At 37.2% G+C, this 20,111-nt stretch overlaps 1 protein-coding gene across 2 annotated transcripts in view; it reads left to right on the top strand.

The window, feature by feature from the left end:
- Window positions 1-232: 232 nt before the first annotated feature.
- The window catches only part of LOC129288209 (uncharacterized), a 35,033-nt gene continuing 15,154 nt past the window's right edge, over window positions 233-20,111 (top strand). Inside the window, exons 1-8 of one of the 2 annotated variants that reach the window (XM_054924701.1) lie at window positions 233-553; window positions 1,229-1,433; window positions 4,490-4,571; window positions 4,714-4,791; window positions 4,866-4,925; window positions 5,004-5,108; window positions 14,072-14,182; window positions 15,648-15,689. In XM_054924701.1, coding sequence (XP_054780676.1) covers window positions 1,354-1,433; window positions 4,490-4,571; window positions 4,714-4,791; window positions 4,866-4,925; window positions 5,004-5,108; window positions 14,072-14,182; window positions 15,648-15,689 — 558 coding nt within the window. In that variant the 5' untranslated portion in view covers window positions 233-553; window positions 1,229-1,353. Of the gene's footprint in view, window positions 554-1,228; window positions 1,434-3,934; window positions 4,115-4,489; window positions 4,572-4,713; window positions 4,792-4,865; window positions 4,926-5,003; window positions 5,109-14,071; window positions 14,183-15,647; window positions 15,690-20,111 lie in introns of those variants that run through there. The other variant, XM_054924702.1, reaches the window with a different exon arrangement.

Below are 20,111 nucleotides of genomic sequence, written 5' to 3'. Positions count from 1 at the left end.
CAACATTCACAAAGAAAAGAACAATTTGATGCTTCCTGCTCTGATTAAAAAGGCCGTGTCACAGATCGCATTTTCTGTCCTAAAATCAGCCACGTGGCAATTCTCTGCAACGATAAACTCACTGAAACAGGATTTGCCATTGACCTTTAGAATTCTATTCCCGAACGGCTCCTCTTTCATCTGCTCCTGTGGATGTGCATATAAATATGCATACATACACATATGCACGCACAATATATAAATAAAAATAAAATAATAATTGGTTTTGTTAATTAACTGGCATTTCATGTCGCTTTTGAAATTTGAAGTTCCATTCTTCTCCACTTGTTCTCTCTATTTCACGGTGCTCTTGAAATTTACAGCTTCGTGATTGAGGCAAACGGATTTTTCTTCTAACGATCCACTCGCCTTGACTTGTGGAACAAAACCCATGATCTCTCTCTGGTTTTAAATTACTCCTTGTGTTCTCGTCCGCATTTCTTAATTGGAATATTATAGTATTCTTTTCAGAGCTCTGAGATCTCTAATTCTGGAGGTTTCGACAGAGCCGAAGGTAAATGATATATTTGTTGCTTGCAGTGAGCTCTGCTTTGAATTCTGGGTCGTGGTAACATGTTATTATTGGTACCTATTGTATTCTACGTCGATTTTGGCTTTGTTTGTGTTTGACATTGAGAAGTTAAAGTCACAGTTACATACTCGCATTTCTTATCTTCAGAAATCTTGGTAGGATGCTCAAATATTGATTTTTTGGTCTTCTGGTGCATTTAAGGACTATACGTTAGAGCATGATTGTTTGAGATTGTCGATGCTGTTAAACAGGTTAATTTTAGACCACTTATGAGTTTGTTAGTTGGCATTCTTTTTTAGTCAAACTATGTGGATTTGAGTGTTTGTGACTTTATGTCAATCTAAGGTTGTACAGTATGTTATAATGTGAAGAACTTGTCGCCGAGTGGGAATTGTATCTGTTATGTTATTGTATCATCATAACAATATATGTTAATGCCTGCCAAAGCATTGAAAATTTTCTTGTTGAAATAAGATGATATATGATTGTATGGATGCTTCGGTTTTCTTGTATTGAGAATTAATATTATTGTAAAAAAGATGTTGGGAAGTAAAATAGCAGTTCATACTTTTGCTTTAGGGTATCTAGTAAGATATTAACTGCTCCATGTGTTTGTTCTTGATACATGTCTTTCCTGGTCGGAAAAAAATCTTACAGGAACTTTGATATGAGCTAAGGGGATAAAATGAGAGAAAAATGCAGTAATCGTAGGTGATAATGAAAGCAATCAGCTATGATACAGTTATATCTTATGTTCATGGCAACCCTATTCTGGTAACTCCATGTCTTCGGTTGAAAGTTCTCTGCAAGGACTAAAAACTAATGGGATCCAGAGTCAAGTTTCCGGGATTCTTCTGGACAGGTAGTATATGAAAATGTTTCGGTATAATTTACTTTACTTATTTCATATTTCCTTTAGGATGTTGAAGATTTTCTTCTTCTTCTTCTTCTTCTTCTTGTATTACTACTTCTTATGTAGGTTATATTTTAAGCCTTGATTGATTATTGGTTTTTGTCAGGACCCTTTCACATGGAAAATTTATTGAATAGAGACTCATTCAGGTCAAAGTATATTGTGCACTTTTAGGAGGCTAAAAATTCTTACTAATCAAATGATTAAAAACGGTAAAGGAAAGAAATATAAGTTGTGCAGAATTTCATATATTTAAATCATATTTATATTTTTTTATATTCTCTTTATATAATATGTGTTTCTTTCTTCTTGACGCTAATCATAAGATTCTGAAAGAAATCATTATCATTTCATAGTTTCTCTTCTAAGTACTATTACAAAAGCTTTTTGTTGGGAAGGGCTGTAGGGATTCATAGATCCTGTTTCAGTGAGATGTGGCTTTGCTGTCAAATGAAGAAAGTGGACTTTTGCTTGTTCCTTTGTTTCTACTTTTATTGTGATTGTCTTATGTGAGATAAAATCATGGTTTTGAGGATATACAGGAGTTTGGAAGGGTATGCTCTTTCTTCCAGTTTATTTTAGGGTTTGATGTGCTTAACATTAAGATTATGAGAAACTGGATAGTTGCTGTTGAGAGTATTTCTTGTAGGCTTGGAATAGGTTTTGGTCTTTTTTGCCCAGTTTGAAAATGAGACTATTCTCCTTTTGGAGAAATATATTGAGACTTGCCGATATTCTTGTCCTGGTGGTTTGTCATGTCTCTAACTCTCCATATGTGTAAAGGGAGATTTCTTTTTCTGAGCGGGTGTATCACCTAAGACTTGTTTGTCCTGTCTAACCTGGTGGATGGACTACTGTCTTTGTTCTGAGAATGGACCATCTTCTTCATTGGGAGATTTGATATTGGTCAAAAAAGGAGGGGAGTTTAAGTCTTGAAAATTCGGTGCCTAGGACTATGTTTTGAGTTGGTGCTTAGGTTTGGTGTTTTCTCCTAGACTCCCAAGGATTATCTCCTTGTTGCCCCAAGTAATCCAAAATATGTTTTACATCAAATTATTGGATGCTAAGAAAGTTTTCAATCTATCCCATGTGTGTGCTGGGAAATTCATTTCCCATTTGATACTCTTTATCACTAATCGCTTTCAGCTTGGGGCATGGTCATCATCTTAGATTTTTGCTGGATATAAAGATCAAGTGTCTCTTTTCTATGGAGGCTTTTCCACTTCTCTGTAATCTTGCTTGTCTGCAAAATAATGTCTCTATCAACAAACTATATCTTCACTTTAGAGTGGAAACAACTGATTGAGAAAAAAGGTTTGAGAAGTTTTGACAAAGAGATTTATACCTGAGGACTTCAGATGGCCTCCATTAAATGGCTTGGTGTCAGTACGTCCCCCTAAATTATTTTAGGAACATTTTTCCTTGCATTAGCCATCTAGCTACCTTTAGAAGGTTATTTTTTTTTTCTCTTGTTCAGTTATGCCATTTTGCTGAAGTGTATCAACACAAACTCTGGTGCTCAGCCTTTGGATATTCCTCAAGAGTTGAGTTAAATAATCTTTGACATTGCCAGAACGGTGGATTTTTAATTGTGTGAAATTGGGTCTGTATGTCTATGAAAGTTTCTGAGTGAAACTTCACATTTTGCATTCATTATATAAATCCAAGTTAAATTGGAATGGTCATGGATAACTGTTACGAACCACCTAGTCTTAGTTATATTTTTTATTTTTGACTCAGGGGGATGTGAGGCACTATAATTTTGGGAAGGTTAGATGAGCCTTTACTTTTCTGGATGACTGACATATTTCATACTGAAGAATACTGGAGCTGTTTTTAAAAAAAGGAGAAAACATGAGTTTCATACACCCATTGCACTTAGAAAAGGTGTCAGATCGTGTACCATGCCTTGTCACTATGGAGCTTTTGTTGATAATATCTCTCATAAAAAATACCTTGGACATGTATAAAGCATTCAGTTCAGTTGGATGGACTGTTGCTGCCCTAGAAGAAGCAAATCCTACTGTTGATTATACCAACTTGATGTCAAAAATGCCTTTCTAATTGGTAATGTACAGGACGAAGTGTGCATGGAGAATCCTCTTGGTACTAAGGTTGACTATGGTGGAAGAAGTGGAAGAAGAAGTGTGCAAACTCCATAATCCTTAAACGTACTCAAGCATTTATTGAGGGCCTAGTTGGATAGAATTACAAGTGTATCCAAGGACAAGTTGGCCACACTTTGTTCACCAAAATTTTTGATGATGGGAAATAGTTGTTATTATAGTTTATGTTCATGATATTATAGTCTTGATTGATTTTGATGATGAAATTGAACAGTTGAATAGGGCATTGGCTCAAGAGTTTGAAATGCAAAGTCTTGAAGTATTGTGGTGTATTTTCTGGGCATTGAAGTAGTAACATCTAAATGTGGTGTTGCCATGTCACAGAGAAAGTATATGTTGGATCTGCTTGAACAAGGCATGCGGAGCAGGACAAGAACTTCATCACAGAAAAGTTGAACTCTAAAGTCATAAGTCTCACTTATGGTCATGCTAATAAACAAGCGATTGATCTACTAATGAAGGCATTATCTAGAGTGTAGTTCGAAGACTTGGTAGCAATGAATGGTAGATATCCACTCTCCAGCTTGAAGGAGAGTGTTTAGTTATTTTAGTACAAATAATTGCTGATATATTATTACTGTTATTAATATTATCTTTAATTTTAAAAAGTCGATCATATTTTTAAGTTATTTGGAGGAATGATAATGAGTGTCTAGTCCTCCTCTAAACCATGGATTTATTGCTGCCCTATTAAATAGAAAATTACATGATCGGAAGATGCAGCCAATCTGATTGATATTCTTCAATATTTCTGGGTTCTTTATCTAAATTCTACAATTTTACAAGTGACTAGAACTTCTATTCCCTATTTCTTCTTGATTTATTTTATATTTTGATTGAGTTGTATTTCAACTTTTGTTATATTGTGTTCCAACGTAGGCACAATTTTGATGCTCAACTAGCAAAACAAAATTTCAAAAGCAGTGATGACCTCAATCACATCGATGACCTAGAGGCTATGGTAATAATTTTTTGATTTAGTGTATTCTAACACACAAAAGAATAGCTACAAGAGCAAGACTACATTGCATTTTTGCATGTGATCTCTCTTGATCGCACGAGAAGCTACGCATGATATATCAAATTTTATGATTATGGTGCAGGAGCTTTATTCAAGAGCCAGGGCACAGGAAGCGGAGATCCTCTCCCTTCGTGAGCAGATTGCTGTTGCTTGTGTGAAAGTATGAAATTTATACCAGAAATATTATTTATACATAATTGATATTTGAAGAAATTAATTAATTCTTGACAACAGGAATTGCATCTACTGAATGAAAAATGCAAATTAGAGAGAAAATTCTCTGAACTAAGAATGGTATGTGATTTCTTGGAAAAGTTATTATCTTTGGAATTTTACTTGGATAAAGATAATTTTGAAAATTTATTTGCTTAGGCAATTGATGAAAAGCAAAATGAAGCCATTGCTTCTGCATCCCATGAGTTGGCTCGAAGAAAGGGTGATCTGGAGCAAAACTTAAAATTGGCTCATGATTTAAAGGTAATTTAATTAATAGGAGTCATCTTTGTCCAGCTGATCTATGGTTTTCCCCCCATCTATTCACTTTAAAGGTTTAGGGAATGTAAGGAGCAAAAGTTCCTTGTCACTGTTCATTTTTTTGCAGAATTATTGGTGCAAACTGCGAAGTCACCATAGAATAGGAACAGAAGTGAGAATAGTAATGCAGAGAAAAAGATTCAATTCATTCAACAAACTGAAACAGACCCACATTTCTGTTACAGCTAGGAGAAGTAACTAACACCAATCTGGTAGTTACTCTTAACTACCTGACTTGTGGACCTAACTGATTGACTTTTTAACAGAGACAGAATTAACTTTGAAGGCCATCCATGACTATCCATGTTGCCATGTAACAATTATTTTGTCATTGGTTAAAATGGAAGCAAGATTTTTTAATCCAAAGTTGTTTCTATCTCTTCTTTTTCTGAAAAAGGATTATTTTTACAGTCTCTTTATGGGTTGTAGAACTAAGTGTCAGGTCCCACATCGGAGGGACTTGGGGAGGGTCCTGGCTATATAAGTGGGTGTGCTGCACGCCCTTATGGGTTAGCCTTTTGGGGAGAAAGTAATGGTCCCGTGACAAAGTGGTATCAGAGCCAAATCCGAGTTTGCCCAGTCGGTGGGTCCCTCTGGTGGGCCACCCGTGACGGGGGAGTTGTCAGGTCCCACATTGGAAGGACTTGGGGAGGGTCTTGGCTATATAAGCGGATGTGCTGCACGCCCTAATGGGTTAACCTTTTGGGAGAGAGTAATGGTCCCGTGACATAACGATGTTCTAGGGGTTGTCCCTTGTGGATCTTAAAGGTATTGTTTTTTTGAGCTAGAGTTTAAGGCTTGCCTGATATCATCGAGGAGTGGAAATCCCTCTCTCCTGCACGATGGAAGTGAATAGAGACCAACCCTCCACCCCAACCCAAAAAAAAAAAAAAAAAAGTTTATTTCTTACCATCTCAAAAAGCACTCTAGTTATATTCACAACCAAAAGAGCCACACCTAAAGGTTAAGAATGTGAATTGCAACTAGTATCCATTTCAATAACTATTTGTCAGCATTTTTGTTTTAATGCTTATATAGTGCCATGGCCATGACTTTTGCGGAGTAGAAGTCAGCTAGTTGATATTTAATTTTCTTTTTCTCGTCTTGATCTTTAATCATTATTGTTAAAAAATTTTCAAATCCTTGTCAAGCAGTTAAGACTATTTTGTTTTTCTTATATGAGTCTTCAATAAAAGAGGGGTAGAGGAAGGCCTAAAAGAATGCTCTTAGAAGTTATTGAACCCGATCTTTTAATTAATAATATTCTTAAAAGCTTGATAAATGATAGAGCACAATGGCTTCTTGCAATCCATGTAGCCAACCCCACCTAGTGGGTAAAGGCTTGTTGTTATTGTTAGATCGGCCATTATCTACCTTTTTTATTTGAATTTATTTAACCAATGGCAAAAGCAGTAGAGTTTGCAAGTTAAAGAAATCCCTTCATGGGATGAAGCAATCGCCTAGAGCATGGTTTGATATATTCTCAAAGATGCTAAAAACGGAGTGCTATCACTGGGGATAATCTGATCATACACTCTTTGTTAGACACATGGAAGGAAAAAGGGCCATATTAATTTTCTTTGTAGATTGTAGATGACATCATCCTAAATGGAGATGACGTTGAGGAGATAAAGAGACTAGAAAAGGTCCTAGCCTCTGAATTTGAAGTAAAAGATCTTGGCCAAATGTACTATTTTCTACGCATGGAAGTAGCTAGGCCAAGAGGGAGATATGTATCCCACAAAGAAAATATGTCCTTTATCTCATGAGAGAAACTGGAATGCAAACCAATTGATACTCTTATTGGAGTGAACAAGAAGAAGAAAGGAGAAGAGAAAGATGAACATGAGGAGGAGGAGGAGGGAGGCCAATTGGTTGACAAGGAAAGGTAAAAAAGTTTGGTAGGAAAATTGATATACTTGTCACGTATAAAACTAGATGTCTTTGTTGTGAGTTTCGTAAGTCAGCATATGCATTTACCAAGGGAAATCCAACTATAAGTTGTGTATAGAATTTTGAGGTATTTAAAATGTACCCTATTAAAGGGATCATTCTTCAAAAAGGGTGAACAACCTAATGTTGAAATATTTACTGATGCTGATTGGGTAGGCACTTCAGAAAATAGAAGATCTACATGTGGGGATTGTACCTTCGTTTGGGGCAATTTAGTAACCTAGAAGAGTAAGAAACAGAATGTGGTATCTAGGAGTGCAGCAGAAGTTGAGTTTAGAACTATTGCTCATGGAATTTGTGAAGGCCAGTGGTTATAAATACTTCTCAAAGAACTGCAACATTGACATGGAATTGCTTATTAGACTTTATTTTGATAGCAAGGTAGATAAGCATATCTCATAATTCAGTTTAGCATGATAGAATAAAACATATTGAAGTGAACAGACATTTTATCGAGGAAAAGATTGAAAGTGGAGTAGTGTGCCTTATATATGTTGCATCAAAAAAGAAAATTGCCAATGCCCTCACCAAGGGATTTTCGAGAGAGAATTTTGATGAATGCATTAGCAAGTTGGATATGATTAATATTCATGATCCAACTTGAGGGGTAGTTTGGGAATATCTTTAAATTTTATTATTGCTGACTGTATTCTGATTGTACGGCTGTTATTGGCCTTTACTAGCATTGATTAGTGTTTACTAGCTTTGATTAGCCGTGATGTATCTATTTGGATGTAACTCTATTTAGATTGATTAAAAAAAATATCTTTTCCCCCCAAGAGTCCACAAGCTTTCAATTTTGTAGGATTTTTTTGAAAATCCTCATGTTGATGGGCCTGTTAATGCTCCCCTAAATATCACTAGCCTTGTAGAATAGATAGGTATCTCCAATCTTCATAAACATAGAATTAGCAAACCAAGACATAAAAATATTGTTTTCCGGCATTCCATACCTTGTACTTTGGATTATCTTTTGCAGGTTGAGCAGTCTCACCAGTCAAGTACTCTTCTTTACCCCTCCACTTGCAAACTGTGGAGATATTGTATTTATTGTAAATATTATTATTTAATTATTAGGAGTTAATAGGATTTATTAGAATTATTAGCATTTATTAGCCATTTATTTGCTTGTCTCCTAGCTTTGTGTATATATAGTCTTCTATGTCCTACTATTATGATCAATGAAAAATCATATTTCTTCTCTCAAAAATCGCATATGGTATCAGAGCTTATTAGATCAGAACCCTAGCTGGTTTTTGTTCTGCTGTATAGCACAGTTTCAAACTAGCTGATGGACAAAACCCTAATGGAGGACGAGAGGTGCCGTTAGATCTCACCACCGACCAAGGAAGGACTAGAGACCTCCGATCGGCACAACCCGGAAGTTTGGCATCCGTCGACGGCGCGGGGCTGTCACATGTGCCACTCGTCCAGTCTGCGTCAGAGGGAGAGTCCGAGCATGTGGCGAGCTGTTTTCGGCAACGACGACTTGTTCCAGCAATGATGGACCATTTCCGACCTAGTCTCAGCATTTTCCTGTTGTGAGTCTTCCAAGCCTTCGCCTTGTTCGTTGAATGTGCATACTGTCCAAACAAATTGGACCTAAAGAACACAAATACCCAGAAATTTCTGAGGAAAATGGGACTTTTAATCCTAGAAGTGGTATGTCTTGGTCTTCTTGATCTGATTTGTACCCGTTTGCTCATAAGCTTTCAACAATGGATGACGAAACTTGCAAAACTGTCATCAAAAGTTGTTGAATCTGATGCACTATATGTTAGTTAGATTCCATAGTCAGTTTTTGTCTTCTTGGCACAAAGAGGTAATTTTCTTCAAGCCTTAAAAATGTCGAGGACTGAAATAGTGTGGATCGTAGACTCTGGCGCATCAGATCACATGACCAATAACCACCAATTATTTTCCACATACTCCATGTGTTGGAAATTTGAAAGTCAAAGTTGCAGAGGGGTCTCTTGCTCCTATTGCGGGGAAAGGGAGTATTCGTATCTCTGAATCTATCACTCTAGAATCTGTTCTTCATGTACCAAAATTAGCATGCAATTTGTTGTCTGTTAGCCAACTAACAAAGCAATCTAAATGTTGTGCTAATATTCTTCCAACCCATTGTGTCTTTTAGGATCTATCATTGGGTATGACAATTGGACGTGCTAAAGAGTGTGAGGGACTCTACTTCCTTGAGAATGCTAGAGTGAGTCACCATCAAGCCACTAATGTATGTAACTCTATATTGACATCTAAAGATACAAATATTCTGTCATGGCACAAGAGGATGGGGCATCCTAATTTTCATTATTTATCTCATTTGTTCCCAAACCTTTGCCCTACCAACCATGATGTCAAATGTGAAGTGTGTGAACTGGTAAAGCACCAACGAACATCATTTCCTAGAACACCGTATACACCCACCAAACCATTTGTTCCCATACATAGTGATCTATGGGGTCCATCTCGTATCCCAAACCGCACCAAATCAAAATGATTTATTACCTTCATCGATGATCATACTCGTGTCTGCTGGGTGTATCTCCTAAAAGACAAGTTTGAGACTGCATTTGTATTTATCAATTTCTTTACCATGATAAAAACCCAATTCAACACAAATATCCAAGTTCTACATACCGACAATGGTATTGAATGTTTTAACCAAGGCTTAAGTACTTTTTTTCACAAGTATGGCATTGTCCATCGAAGCACTTGTGCCCATACACCTCAACAAAACGGGATTGCAGAAAGGAAAAATAGACATATTCTTGAAGTGGCTAGGGCCCTCATGTTCACCCATAATGTCCCAAAGTTTTATTGGGGGGATGCCATCTTAACTGCAACCTATCTCATCAATCGAATGCCTAGTCGTATTTTGTCTTTTGATACTCCTCTTCAAAAATTGCAAAGTGTTTTCTCCATATCTCATATTGAAACCAACATCCCTCTTCGTGTCTTTGGGTGTACAGCCTTTGTTCACATCCATCAATCTAGTAAACTTGGACCTCGTGCTACAAAATGCATATTCGTTGGTTATTCCCCTACTCAAAAGGGATACAAATGTTTCGATCCTATTTCCAAACACATGTTTGTAAACCTTGATGTTACTTTTCATGAAGATATGCCCTTTTACCCCAATTCTTCAATTCAGGGGGAGAGTATAGGTGAATCTCAGACTTGGAAACAAGAGATTAACAAAGAACAAGTGCTTCCTTATTCTTGGTCCATACCAGCAGAGTCATTACCACCTCAATTACCAGAACCATCACTCTCATCCGAACCCTTACCACCATCACCATCTCTTGTGCCAGTCACAGAAGATAATTCAACATCATGGGGAGATACAGAGAGGCAAAAAGACAAAGACTTGTTGGTTTATTCTCGAAAGCATAAATCCAAGGAAGGAGAGCAATTTGTATTTGAAGCACCAAGGAGTCAAAACCAGTGGTAGCTCCGGAATCACCTGAGCAAAGTCCTGAATAGGTGAGTGTTCAATCTGATCTTGATTTACCCACTGCTCTCAGAAAACAACCTTGCTCTTGTACTTTGCACCCAATACAAAAGTACATATCCTACAAGGCTCTTTCTCCAAGTTATCGTGCTTTTGTCACTAGTCTAGATAAAGTTGTTGTTCCCAATAATATTGAAGAGGCATTGGAAATACCAGAATGGAGAAATGTAGTCATGGAGGAAATGAGAGCCCTAAAGAAGAATGGAGCGTGGGAGATTGTTCAAAGGCTAAGTGGCAAGAAGCTTGTAAGCTGCAAGTGGATTTTTACCCCAAAGTACAAGGCCGATGGAATTCTTGACAAGTTAAAAGCACGCTTGGTAGTAAGAGGGTTTACTCAGACATATGGTATCGACTACAAAGAGACTTTTGCACCAGTGGCAAAATTAAACACCATTAGACTTCTCTTATCCGTAGCAGCTAATCTAGAATGGCCACTCCATCAGCTTGACATCAAGAATGCTTTCCTAAATGGAGAACTAAAAGAAGAAGTTTACATGACTCTACTACTAGGATTTGATAGGGGCAGAGGTGATCAAGTATTTAGATTGAAGAAATCTCTATATGGCCTAAAGCAGTCTCCTAGGGCATGGTTTGACAGATTCTCAAAAGTCCTCAAGCGAGAAGGCTATAAGCAGGGATTATCAGACCATACAATGTTTGTTAAAGTTGAGGGAGGTAAAAGGTGTATCCTTATTGTATATGTTGATGACATTATTCTTCCAGGAGATTATCTTGAGGAAATCACAAGAGTAAAGGTTGTTTGGGCAAAGATTTTGAGGTAAAAGACTTTGGTGCCTTGAAATACTTCCTTGGGATGGAAGTTGCGTGGTCAAGGAAAGGTATTTATGTATCTCAGAGGAAGTATATACTTGATCTTCTAAAGGAAACAGTATGTTAGGTGTAGGCTAGCTGAAACCCCTATTGTGGTTTCAAAGAAAAAGAAGCCTAAGAAGAATAAGGAAGAGTCAAAAGAAGAAGAAGATTCTTATGATGAGGTTGAAGAAGACAATGAGAATGAAGAGGCCACTAATAAAGAGAGATATCAAAGGCTTGTCGGGAAGTTGATTTACCTCTCCCATACAAGACCTGATATTGCCTTTGCAGTAAGTATGGCTAGTCAATACATGTCTGAACCAAAGAAGAAGCATATGGAAGCAGTCTATAAGATCTTGAGATATTTAAAGGGTACTGCTGGTAGAGGGTTATTCTTCCAGAAACAAGAACAGAGAACCATAGAGGTCTACACAGATGTAGATTGGGAAGGAACTCATCTTGATAGAAGATCAACTTCTAGTTATTGTTCCTTTGTTTGGGGAAACTTGGTTACCTAGAAGAGTCAAAAGCAAAGGGTTGTCTCTAAGAGTAGTGCTGAGTCCGAGTTAAGAGCTTTGGCTCAAGGAATAATGGAAGAGTTATGGCTGAAACTAATCCTAAAAGAGATACATGTCGAAGTGGACTCACCATTAAAACTTTATTATGACAATAAGGCAGCTATAAGCATGGCCTTAAATCCTGTTTAACATGAGAAATCAAAACATGTGGAGGTGGATAGGCATTTCATTAGAGAAAAAGTGGAAGAAGGAATCATATGTTTGATTTATTTACCTACAAACCTTCAAGCTGCAGATGTTTTGACGAAGGATTACATAAGCCCGCATTTGAAAGTTGCATAAGCAAGTTGGACATGATTAACATCTATGATCCAACTAGAGGGGGAGTGGGGAGATATTGTATTTATTGAAAATATTATTATCTAATTATTAGGAGTTAATAGGATTTATTAGAATTATTAGCATTTATTAGCCATTTATTTGCTTATCTCCTAGCTTTGTGTATATATAGTCTTCTATATCCTATTATTATGATCAATGGAAAATCATATTTCTCCTCTTAAAAATCCCACACAAACATTAGCACAGGTTGACTGCATTGAAGGTAGGTTAGTCCATTCAGCTTATGGGTGATGTTGGAAGTAGGTTGAGAGTCTTTAAATCTAGGAGGCTAGGGCATATCTAAAAAGGATACCTTCTTTCCTTGTTGGGGTCTGAAGACTGCATTTCAGCGTTCTAACATGTCAGAGAGCCAGCTCATGAAGGTAAATAGGAAAGGGAGAGAGGTCGAGAAAATAGGAGAAATAATTCCTGTGTAATTTTTTAAGAAGTCAAATAAATATATGTAGGAATAAAGACTATAGGTCAGCCTCTTATTCCATTTTTACCCCATCCCATGATACAATCTATAAGCTCAGACTTAGGTCAAAGGGGCCGTTGAGATGAAGGAAAAAGGAAAGTAAATAAAATATAAATAAATAAATGAGATAATAATATGACTTAAATTAAAAAAAAATCCATAGTTATGACTTAATTAATTTGGAAGTAAAATTGGGAAATCAATTTATACCTCAAGTGAAAAAGTTTATATATTTAGGAGTTATTATTCAACATGATGGTGAAATTGATGGGGATCTTGCACATGGGATACAAGTCGGGTGGTTTAATTGAAGAAAGGTTAAGGGAGTTATTTGCGATTGTAAGGTACTTAATAAACTTAAAGGGAAGTTTTATTGAACTACTATAAGACCAGCTATGTTGGAGTAGTAGAGATGAGAATGTTGAGATGGATGTACAAGCATATATGTAAAGATAGAATCCGAAATGAGCACATGCGAGGAAAAGTAGGCATAGCATCTATTGAGGGAAAAATGGTAGAAAATCATTTTAGATGACTTGGACATGTATAAAAAAGATTGTGAGAGGTACCGGTAAGGAGAGTGGAATAGATAATTTTGAGTTAAGTTAAGAGGGGTAAAGGAAGGTTAAAGAGAACACTTATGGAAGTTGTTGACCAAGATTTCTTAGTTAACAACATTCTTAAAAGCTTGATAAATGATAGAGCACAATGTCGTCATATAATCTATGTAGCTGACTCACCAAGTAGGATAAGGCTTGTTGTTGTTGTATGCCTTATGTGCCAGGAAATCATGTCATTTAGACAAACATGATTTCAGAGGGTTAATGAGAATTAGGGTTTGTCAATAACAGCAGCAATGGTGTGCAGCAAAAGGGAGGCTATGAAGCTTCTTGCAGAATTCCGTCATACTGTTTTGGCAGTTATTTAGTTATATTCTAACTAAGTAAATAATTTGTAACCTGACTTGACGAGCTGATATGTCAGTTGATGAGAATTCCTACACACTGTACCTCCTTCTTCCTTGACCTATCTCCTACCCTCTTCTAACTATCATTATGGATACCAATCATGTAAATAACTTGGGCGTTGTGATACTGAGTTCACTGATTTTAGCTAGTGAAAAGATTGAACATAAAAGTCATGGTTTCTTGTTTTATGTTGAAACCTCTATATCATAAGGATGGCCTTATTTTTATGGTACATGCTTTTGTACTCTTGCTGCTGTTATTTATGATAAGCTATTTTCTAGGCTGCAGATGATGAGAGATATGTCTTCATGAAATCGATGCTGGGGTTACTTGCTGAATATAGTTTATGGCCTCGTGTTATGAATGCTTCTGCCATATCCAACAGCATAAAGGTATGGATAATGTAATACTGGAAAAATGATTGGTGAAACATGCGATGTACTGATTTGCATAGATCTTGAATTGAACCTCTTTATCAATTCTTCTTCTTCTTCTTCTTTTTTAAAAAAAACCAATAGTTAAGGGAGATTTGTGAAAGAGGCACATAGCTGTTGCGGCACTTTCATCCCCAAAAGCTTTGATATGTTACTGAAATGTCTACTTAGTAGATGTGAATGATAGTATGTTGATATCATGAATTGATGTCGCCTAGAAAGATTTTGCTGATGTGAACTTGTAAGGCTTATGGTACTTTAATGAATAGAGGCAATAGCCTTGGAGTAATCCTACTTTCCAGAGCTCTTGTGAGCTACAGGCTGTAATTTCATTCACAGGGGTGCCCGTTCCTCGTTATTAGTATGAACACACTGAGTGGTTTACTCATTCACAATTGACTACTTTCCTCTGCTCTTGCTAAGCCTTTCCTCATTAATATAAACACACTGGGTGAATTATTTATTCATTCACAATACCCTTGTATTGAACCCTATCTCTCCAATTAAATCAGTACCTCATTAAGTAGCTTTCCTTGTACTTCAGGCTCCTTATGGGTTTTCCTGCTGAATAGAGTGCTTTAATTAGTGTAGTTGTTATTGGTATTGTTCAATCCTTGTATTTGTTTATTAATTTTTTTTTGATGAAAATATATTATTCAGACTCTGCGTTATTAAGGCCCATTATTATCACGGTTGTTTCATGTTTGTGCTATTTATGAGGGAAAATGGCTTTAAATGCTTGGTTTCATTTAACCAGAGAGAGTGTGCAGGCAGAGGGATGCAGGGAACATATTTCCCAATCAATCACTGCAAGTTCACAAAATGCAAATATACTTTAATTTTTTAATGAAACGAATCAAAGACCTTGATGATAGAAAGATATAAATAGGAGGCAGAATCAGAACAAATTACCTTGGATTAAAGAGATTAAAGGAAAAGATAAGACCCATGAGAAGCACCTGTGATCTGCAACACTCCCTTGCTTTTCGCATCCTAGGGTGGAAACTTAAGGTCATTGGCGTTTGGTGGAAATAACATACTTGTGTGCCGTATGACATACATCAGAATAAAGGAAGATTTCAGAGGATAATAATTGCAATTGAGTCTGTGCCTCGTGATAAGAACTAGTATAGACTAAAAGCCTCTGTTGATGAAGGTCTTAATGATGACCCAAGTAATAGAGGAAATGAATTGGCGGCCGAATCAGGAGAAAATAACCATGAATTGAAGAGAATAAAATAAACAGGTACAAAAGACCTATGTGCAACCAACGCAAACTCTAACAGTGTTGTTGTTTGCATGTGAGTATATGTATTTTAGGTATGATCTCTGTTCATTTTCTTTTGTATACTTTCTGAAGGTTGTGAATAGTTTTATAATTTCTTTTATCTGTAATTTAATTAGTTATTATGCATTTGTGCAGCATTTACATGATCAATTACAATGGAGGATCCGAAGTTCACATGTAAGACTGTGAATCTTTATTATCATGTATAATTTGTCTTATCTTTCTTCCTCCCACCCCCCTTTATTTTGTGGCTTAATTCTTACTTTGTTGTTGGAATAGCTGCACTTTCTTTTAGCTATTAAGAGGAGGAAGCCCTATTCCCGTTCAAAGATATAAACAGAATTGGAGACTTCTACCAGTGTAAAAGATATAGTAGTAAAACAACAGTATTTGCCAATAAGAACGATTTCAGAAAAATCCCAAGATTTTAACCTTTATTAATACTCCAATTATTCTTGAACTCATGATAAGTTAAATTACTATGGACTGTTCTCTCTTCTCATCAACGTTTTGTTCTATATAAAAAAGATATCATCATTTGAGCAGTCAACATTTGTTAAATATTTCTTACCACTAATTTAGATGGTGTTCATTGTTGAATGTTGAAATATGACTCTGTTGCCCGTAAAATCTATATTTGATGGGTCACTTGCAAAGGCTATTGTGGTTAGACCTAGTATTTATTATATTCAATGTAAATATCTGTTATTATTATGTGGGATATCGGGTAGTTAAGAGTAGGAGGCTTTTACGAGATTTATTTCCTATTTCTCCTCCTTTGAATCAATCTCCATTATTCTTGAAGATATGATTGCTTTCTCTCCTGTATATATTCTCATACATACCTAAGATGAACATACAAGAGTTTCTCGGCTCATTCACTACATGGTATCAGAGCACCGCGACTTCCCAGTGCTGTCCGACGCCGAGAACTCTAAAACAGAGAGTACCGAGCACGAGTCGAACCTAGTTCACAGTTCTCCCATGTCGAACAGTGATGGGTCCTTGAAGACTGATCCGAGCAGGGTAGGTGGTCCCTTCGGGTCGACTACCAATCACGAAGGATCATTGGTACACGTTACATCAGTGAAACTAAACGGTACAAACTACCATATGTGGGCACGAGCTATGAAACTCGCGATCAGAGGTCGAGGAAAAATGGGCTATCTTGATAGCTCATTGAAGATCCCAGAAGACCCAAGACGCAGAGTTCCAGCAATGGCACACCGAAAATTCACTGCTATCATCATGGTTAATAAATGCCATGATTCCAGAAATTCAACAAAGCTTTATGTTTCTCCCCTCAGCCCATGAAATTTGGAAGGCTATACGAGATTCATACTTTGATGGGAAGGACTTAGCTTGAATATATGAGCTCAAAACGAAGGCATGGACACTGCAACAAGGAGATCGTGATGTCATTGCCTTCTGGTTAGAACTGAATGCTGTATGGCAGGAACTAGACTTAATGACAGATGTGGAATGGTCTAGCAGTAGTGATGCAATTCGATATAAGGAGAAAGTCGAAAATGAGCATGTATTTCAGTTTCTTGCTGGATTAAATCAGTCCTTGGATGATGTACGAGGACGAGTCTTGAGTCATGCACCACTCCCATCAACCAACGAAGTTTTTTCTGAGGTACATCGTGAAGCCTCAAGAGGCAAGGTCATGCTTCTTGGCACTACTCCTACTCCAGTACCTACTCTAGATTCTGCTGCTCTTGTAAGCAAGAGCAGTGACGTAAATTAGAAGAATCAAAAAGGGAAGGTTACTTGTGAACATTGCAAGAAGATTGGGCATACCAGTGACAATTGCTGGGATATCCATGGAAAACCAACTGATTGGAAGCCAAGAAAAGGAAAAACACGAGGATACCAAGCTTCTCATGATGTGCCACCAGATAAAATAGATTCAACCTCATCAGCACCTGAGATTGATAAGGAACAGCTCAGTAAGTTGCTCGAGATGCTCAGTATGCTTCAGAAGAATGAGAAAAATCAGAAACCAAATCATACTGCGTCTGTGGCTCATAAAGGTAACTGTGCCTTACTTACCTCTACTAGTAACTTCAAATGGATTGTGGATAGAGGGGCAACTGATCATATGACTTCAGATTCTAAGCTATTTAGTACCTATGTCCCTAGTACTGGAAATGAAACAGTGAGTACAGCAAATGGGTCATCTTCATCGATAGCAGGAACAGGCAGTGTTGTTATCTCTGAAGCTATGAAATTAGAACATGTTTTACATGTACCATATTTGGCTTGTAATTTGTTGTCCATTAGTAAATTAACTAAACAGGCTAATTGTTGGGCTCATTTTTGTTCCACTCATTGTATTTTTCAGGACCTCTCATCAGGGAAGATGATTGGGAGTGCTAAGGTGCATAATGGTCTTTATTACCTTGATGAATCAACCATGAGTAGTCTTTGGTCTCGAATTCAATGCAATGTCACATCTACTTATGAAAATAAAGACTTGAAAGATCTTATGTTATGGCATAGGAGACTAGGTCACCCAAATTTTCAATATTTATGCCATTTGTTTCCAGAATTTCAAGTCAATAAAAATGCTGCATTTCATTGTACTGATTGTGAGCTCACTAAACATCACAGATCCGTTTTCAAACCTATTGATTACAAATCTACTCATCCTTTTTCTGTCATTCATAGTGATTTGTGGGGTTCTACTCGTGTCACTAATTGAACTAATACAAAGTGGTTCATCAAATTTATTGATGATCATACTAGGATGTTTTAGGTATACTTATTGCAAGATAAATCCTCTGTTCCCTCTGTGTTCTCTGAGTTTTATACAATGATAAAAAACCAGTTTGATACCACAATTCAAGTGCTTCATACTGATAATGGAACTAAATACTTCAATAACACCATGCATATGTTTCTAACAGAACATGGAATTATTCATAAAAGCACTTGTCCTAATACTCCTCAACAAAATGGCATTGCGAAAAGGAAAAACAAACACGTGTTAGAAGTTGCACGTGCTTTACTCTTCACCTACAATGTTCTTAAATCCTTTTGGGGTGATGCAATTCTCACAGCTACATACTTAATCAACCGCATGCCAAGTCGTGTTCTCTCTTATATTTCACCACTTGAAAAATTACAAGAATGTTACTCTGTCACTCACCTTACCACTAATCTTCCCCTCAAAATCTTTGGCTGCACCAACTATGTTCACTCTCATCATTCCCACAAATTGGAACCCAAAGCTGTCAAATGTCTCTTTCTTCGTTACTCTTCCACACAAAAAGGGTATAAATGTTTTGACCCTACTATCAAATGACTTCACATCAGCCGGGATGTTACCTTTGCTGAAAATGAACCTTTTTATCCAAGTGCTTCAATTCATGGGGAGAGGGGGAGTGATTTTCAGCCTTTGGAAAGTGAGAGAAGTGAGAAATACTCAATCCACGATCCTTTGTTCCCGAGCTTAGATCCTTTGTTACCTATACCAGAAAATTCTCGGGTTCCTGGGCTAGAAACTGAAGTGAAAAGTCTTTCAAAATATAATAAAGATGCTGGCATTACATCGGACGAGACACCAATAACCTACTTAAGGAAGAAATGGAAAAAAGGGAGACTATTATGACTGACGCACAACTAGAATCTGAAGTGAAAGAGGTTCCTGAAGCGGAGAACGTAGAACGTGCTGTTTTTCCTCAAGAACCCGAGGTAGAAGTGGTGACTGAAATGGAGGAAGTGAATGAGTTAGACCTACCTATAGCTCTTAGAAAGCAACCGAGGGCCTGCACACAGCATCCTATTCAGAGGTTTGTGAGTTACCATACATTATACTCAAGGAAGAAATGGAAAAAAGGGAGACTATTATGACTGACGCACAACTAGAATCTGAAGTGAAAGAGGTTCCTGAAGCGGAGAACGTAGAACGTGCTGTTTTTCCTCAAGAACCCGAGGTAGAAGTGGTGACTGAAATGGAGGAAGTGAATGAGTTAGACCTACCTATAGCTCTTAGAAAGCAACCGAGGGCCTGCACACAGCATCCTATTCAGAGGTTTGTGAGTTACCATACATTATACTCAAGGAAGAAATGGAAAAAAGGGAGACTATTATGACTGACGCACAACTAGAATCTGAAGTGAAAGAGGTTCCTGAAGCGGAGAACGTAGAACGTGCTGTTTTTCCTCAAGAACCCGAGGTAGAAGTGGTGACTGAAATGGAGGAAGTGAATGAGTTAGACCTACCTATAGCTCTTAGAAAGCAACCGAGGGCCTGCACACAGCATCCTATTCAGAGGTTTGTGAGTTACCATACATTATACTCAAGGAAGAAATGGAAAAAAGGGAGACTATTATGACTGACGCACAACTAGAATCTGAAGTGAAAGAGGTTCCTGAAGCGGAGAACGTAGAACGTGCTGTTTTTCCTCAAGAACCCGAGGTAGAAGTGGTGACTGAAATGGAGGAAGTGGATGAGTTAGACCTACCTATAGCTCTTAGAAAGCAACCGAGGGCCTGCACACAGCATCCTATTCAGTGGTTTGTGAGTTATCATACATTATCCTCACAATTTCGTGCATTTATAACTGATCTTGACAAGGTAAAGATTCCTAAT

This window comes from Prosopis cineraria, unplaced genomic scaffold, assembly GCF_029017545.1.
Source record: "Prosopis cineraria cultivar Desert tree isolate PC_DT_omini unplaced genomic scaffold, ASM2901754v1 PC12, whole genome shotgun sequence".
Taxonomy (NCBI): Eukaryota; Viridiplantae; Streptophyta; class Magnoliopsida; order Fabales; family Fabaceae; genus Prosopis; species Prosopis cineraria.
This window is presented reverse-complemented; position numbering and strand designations above follow the sequence as displayed.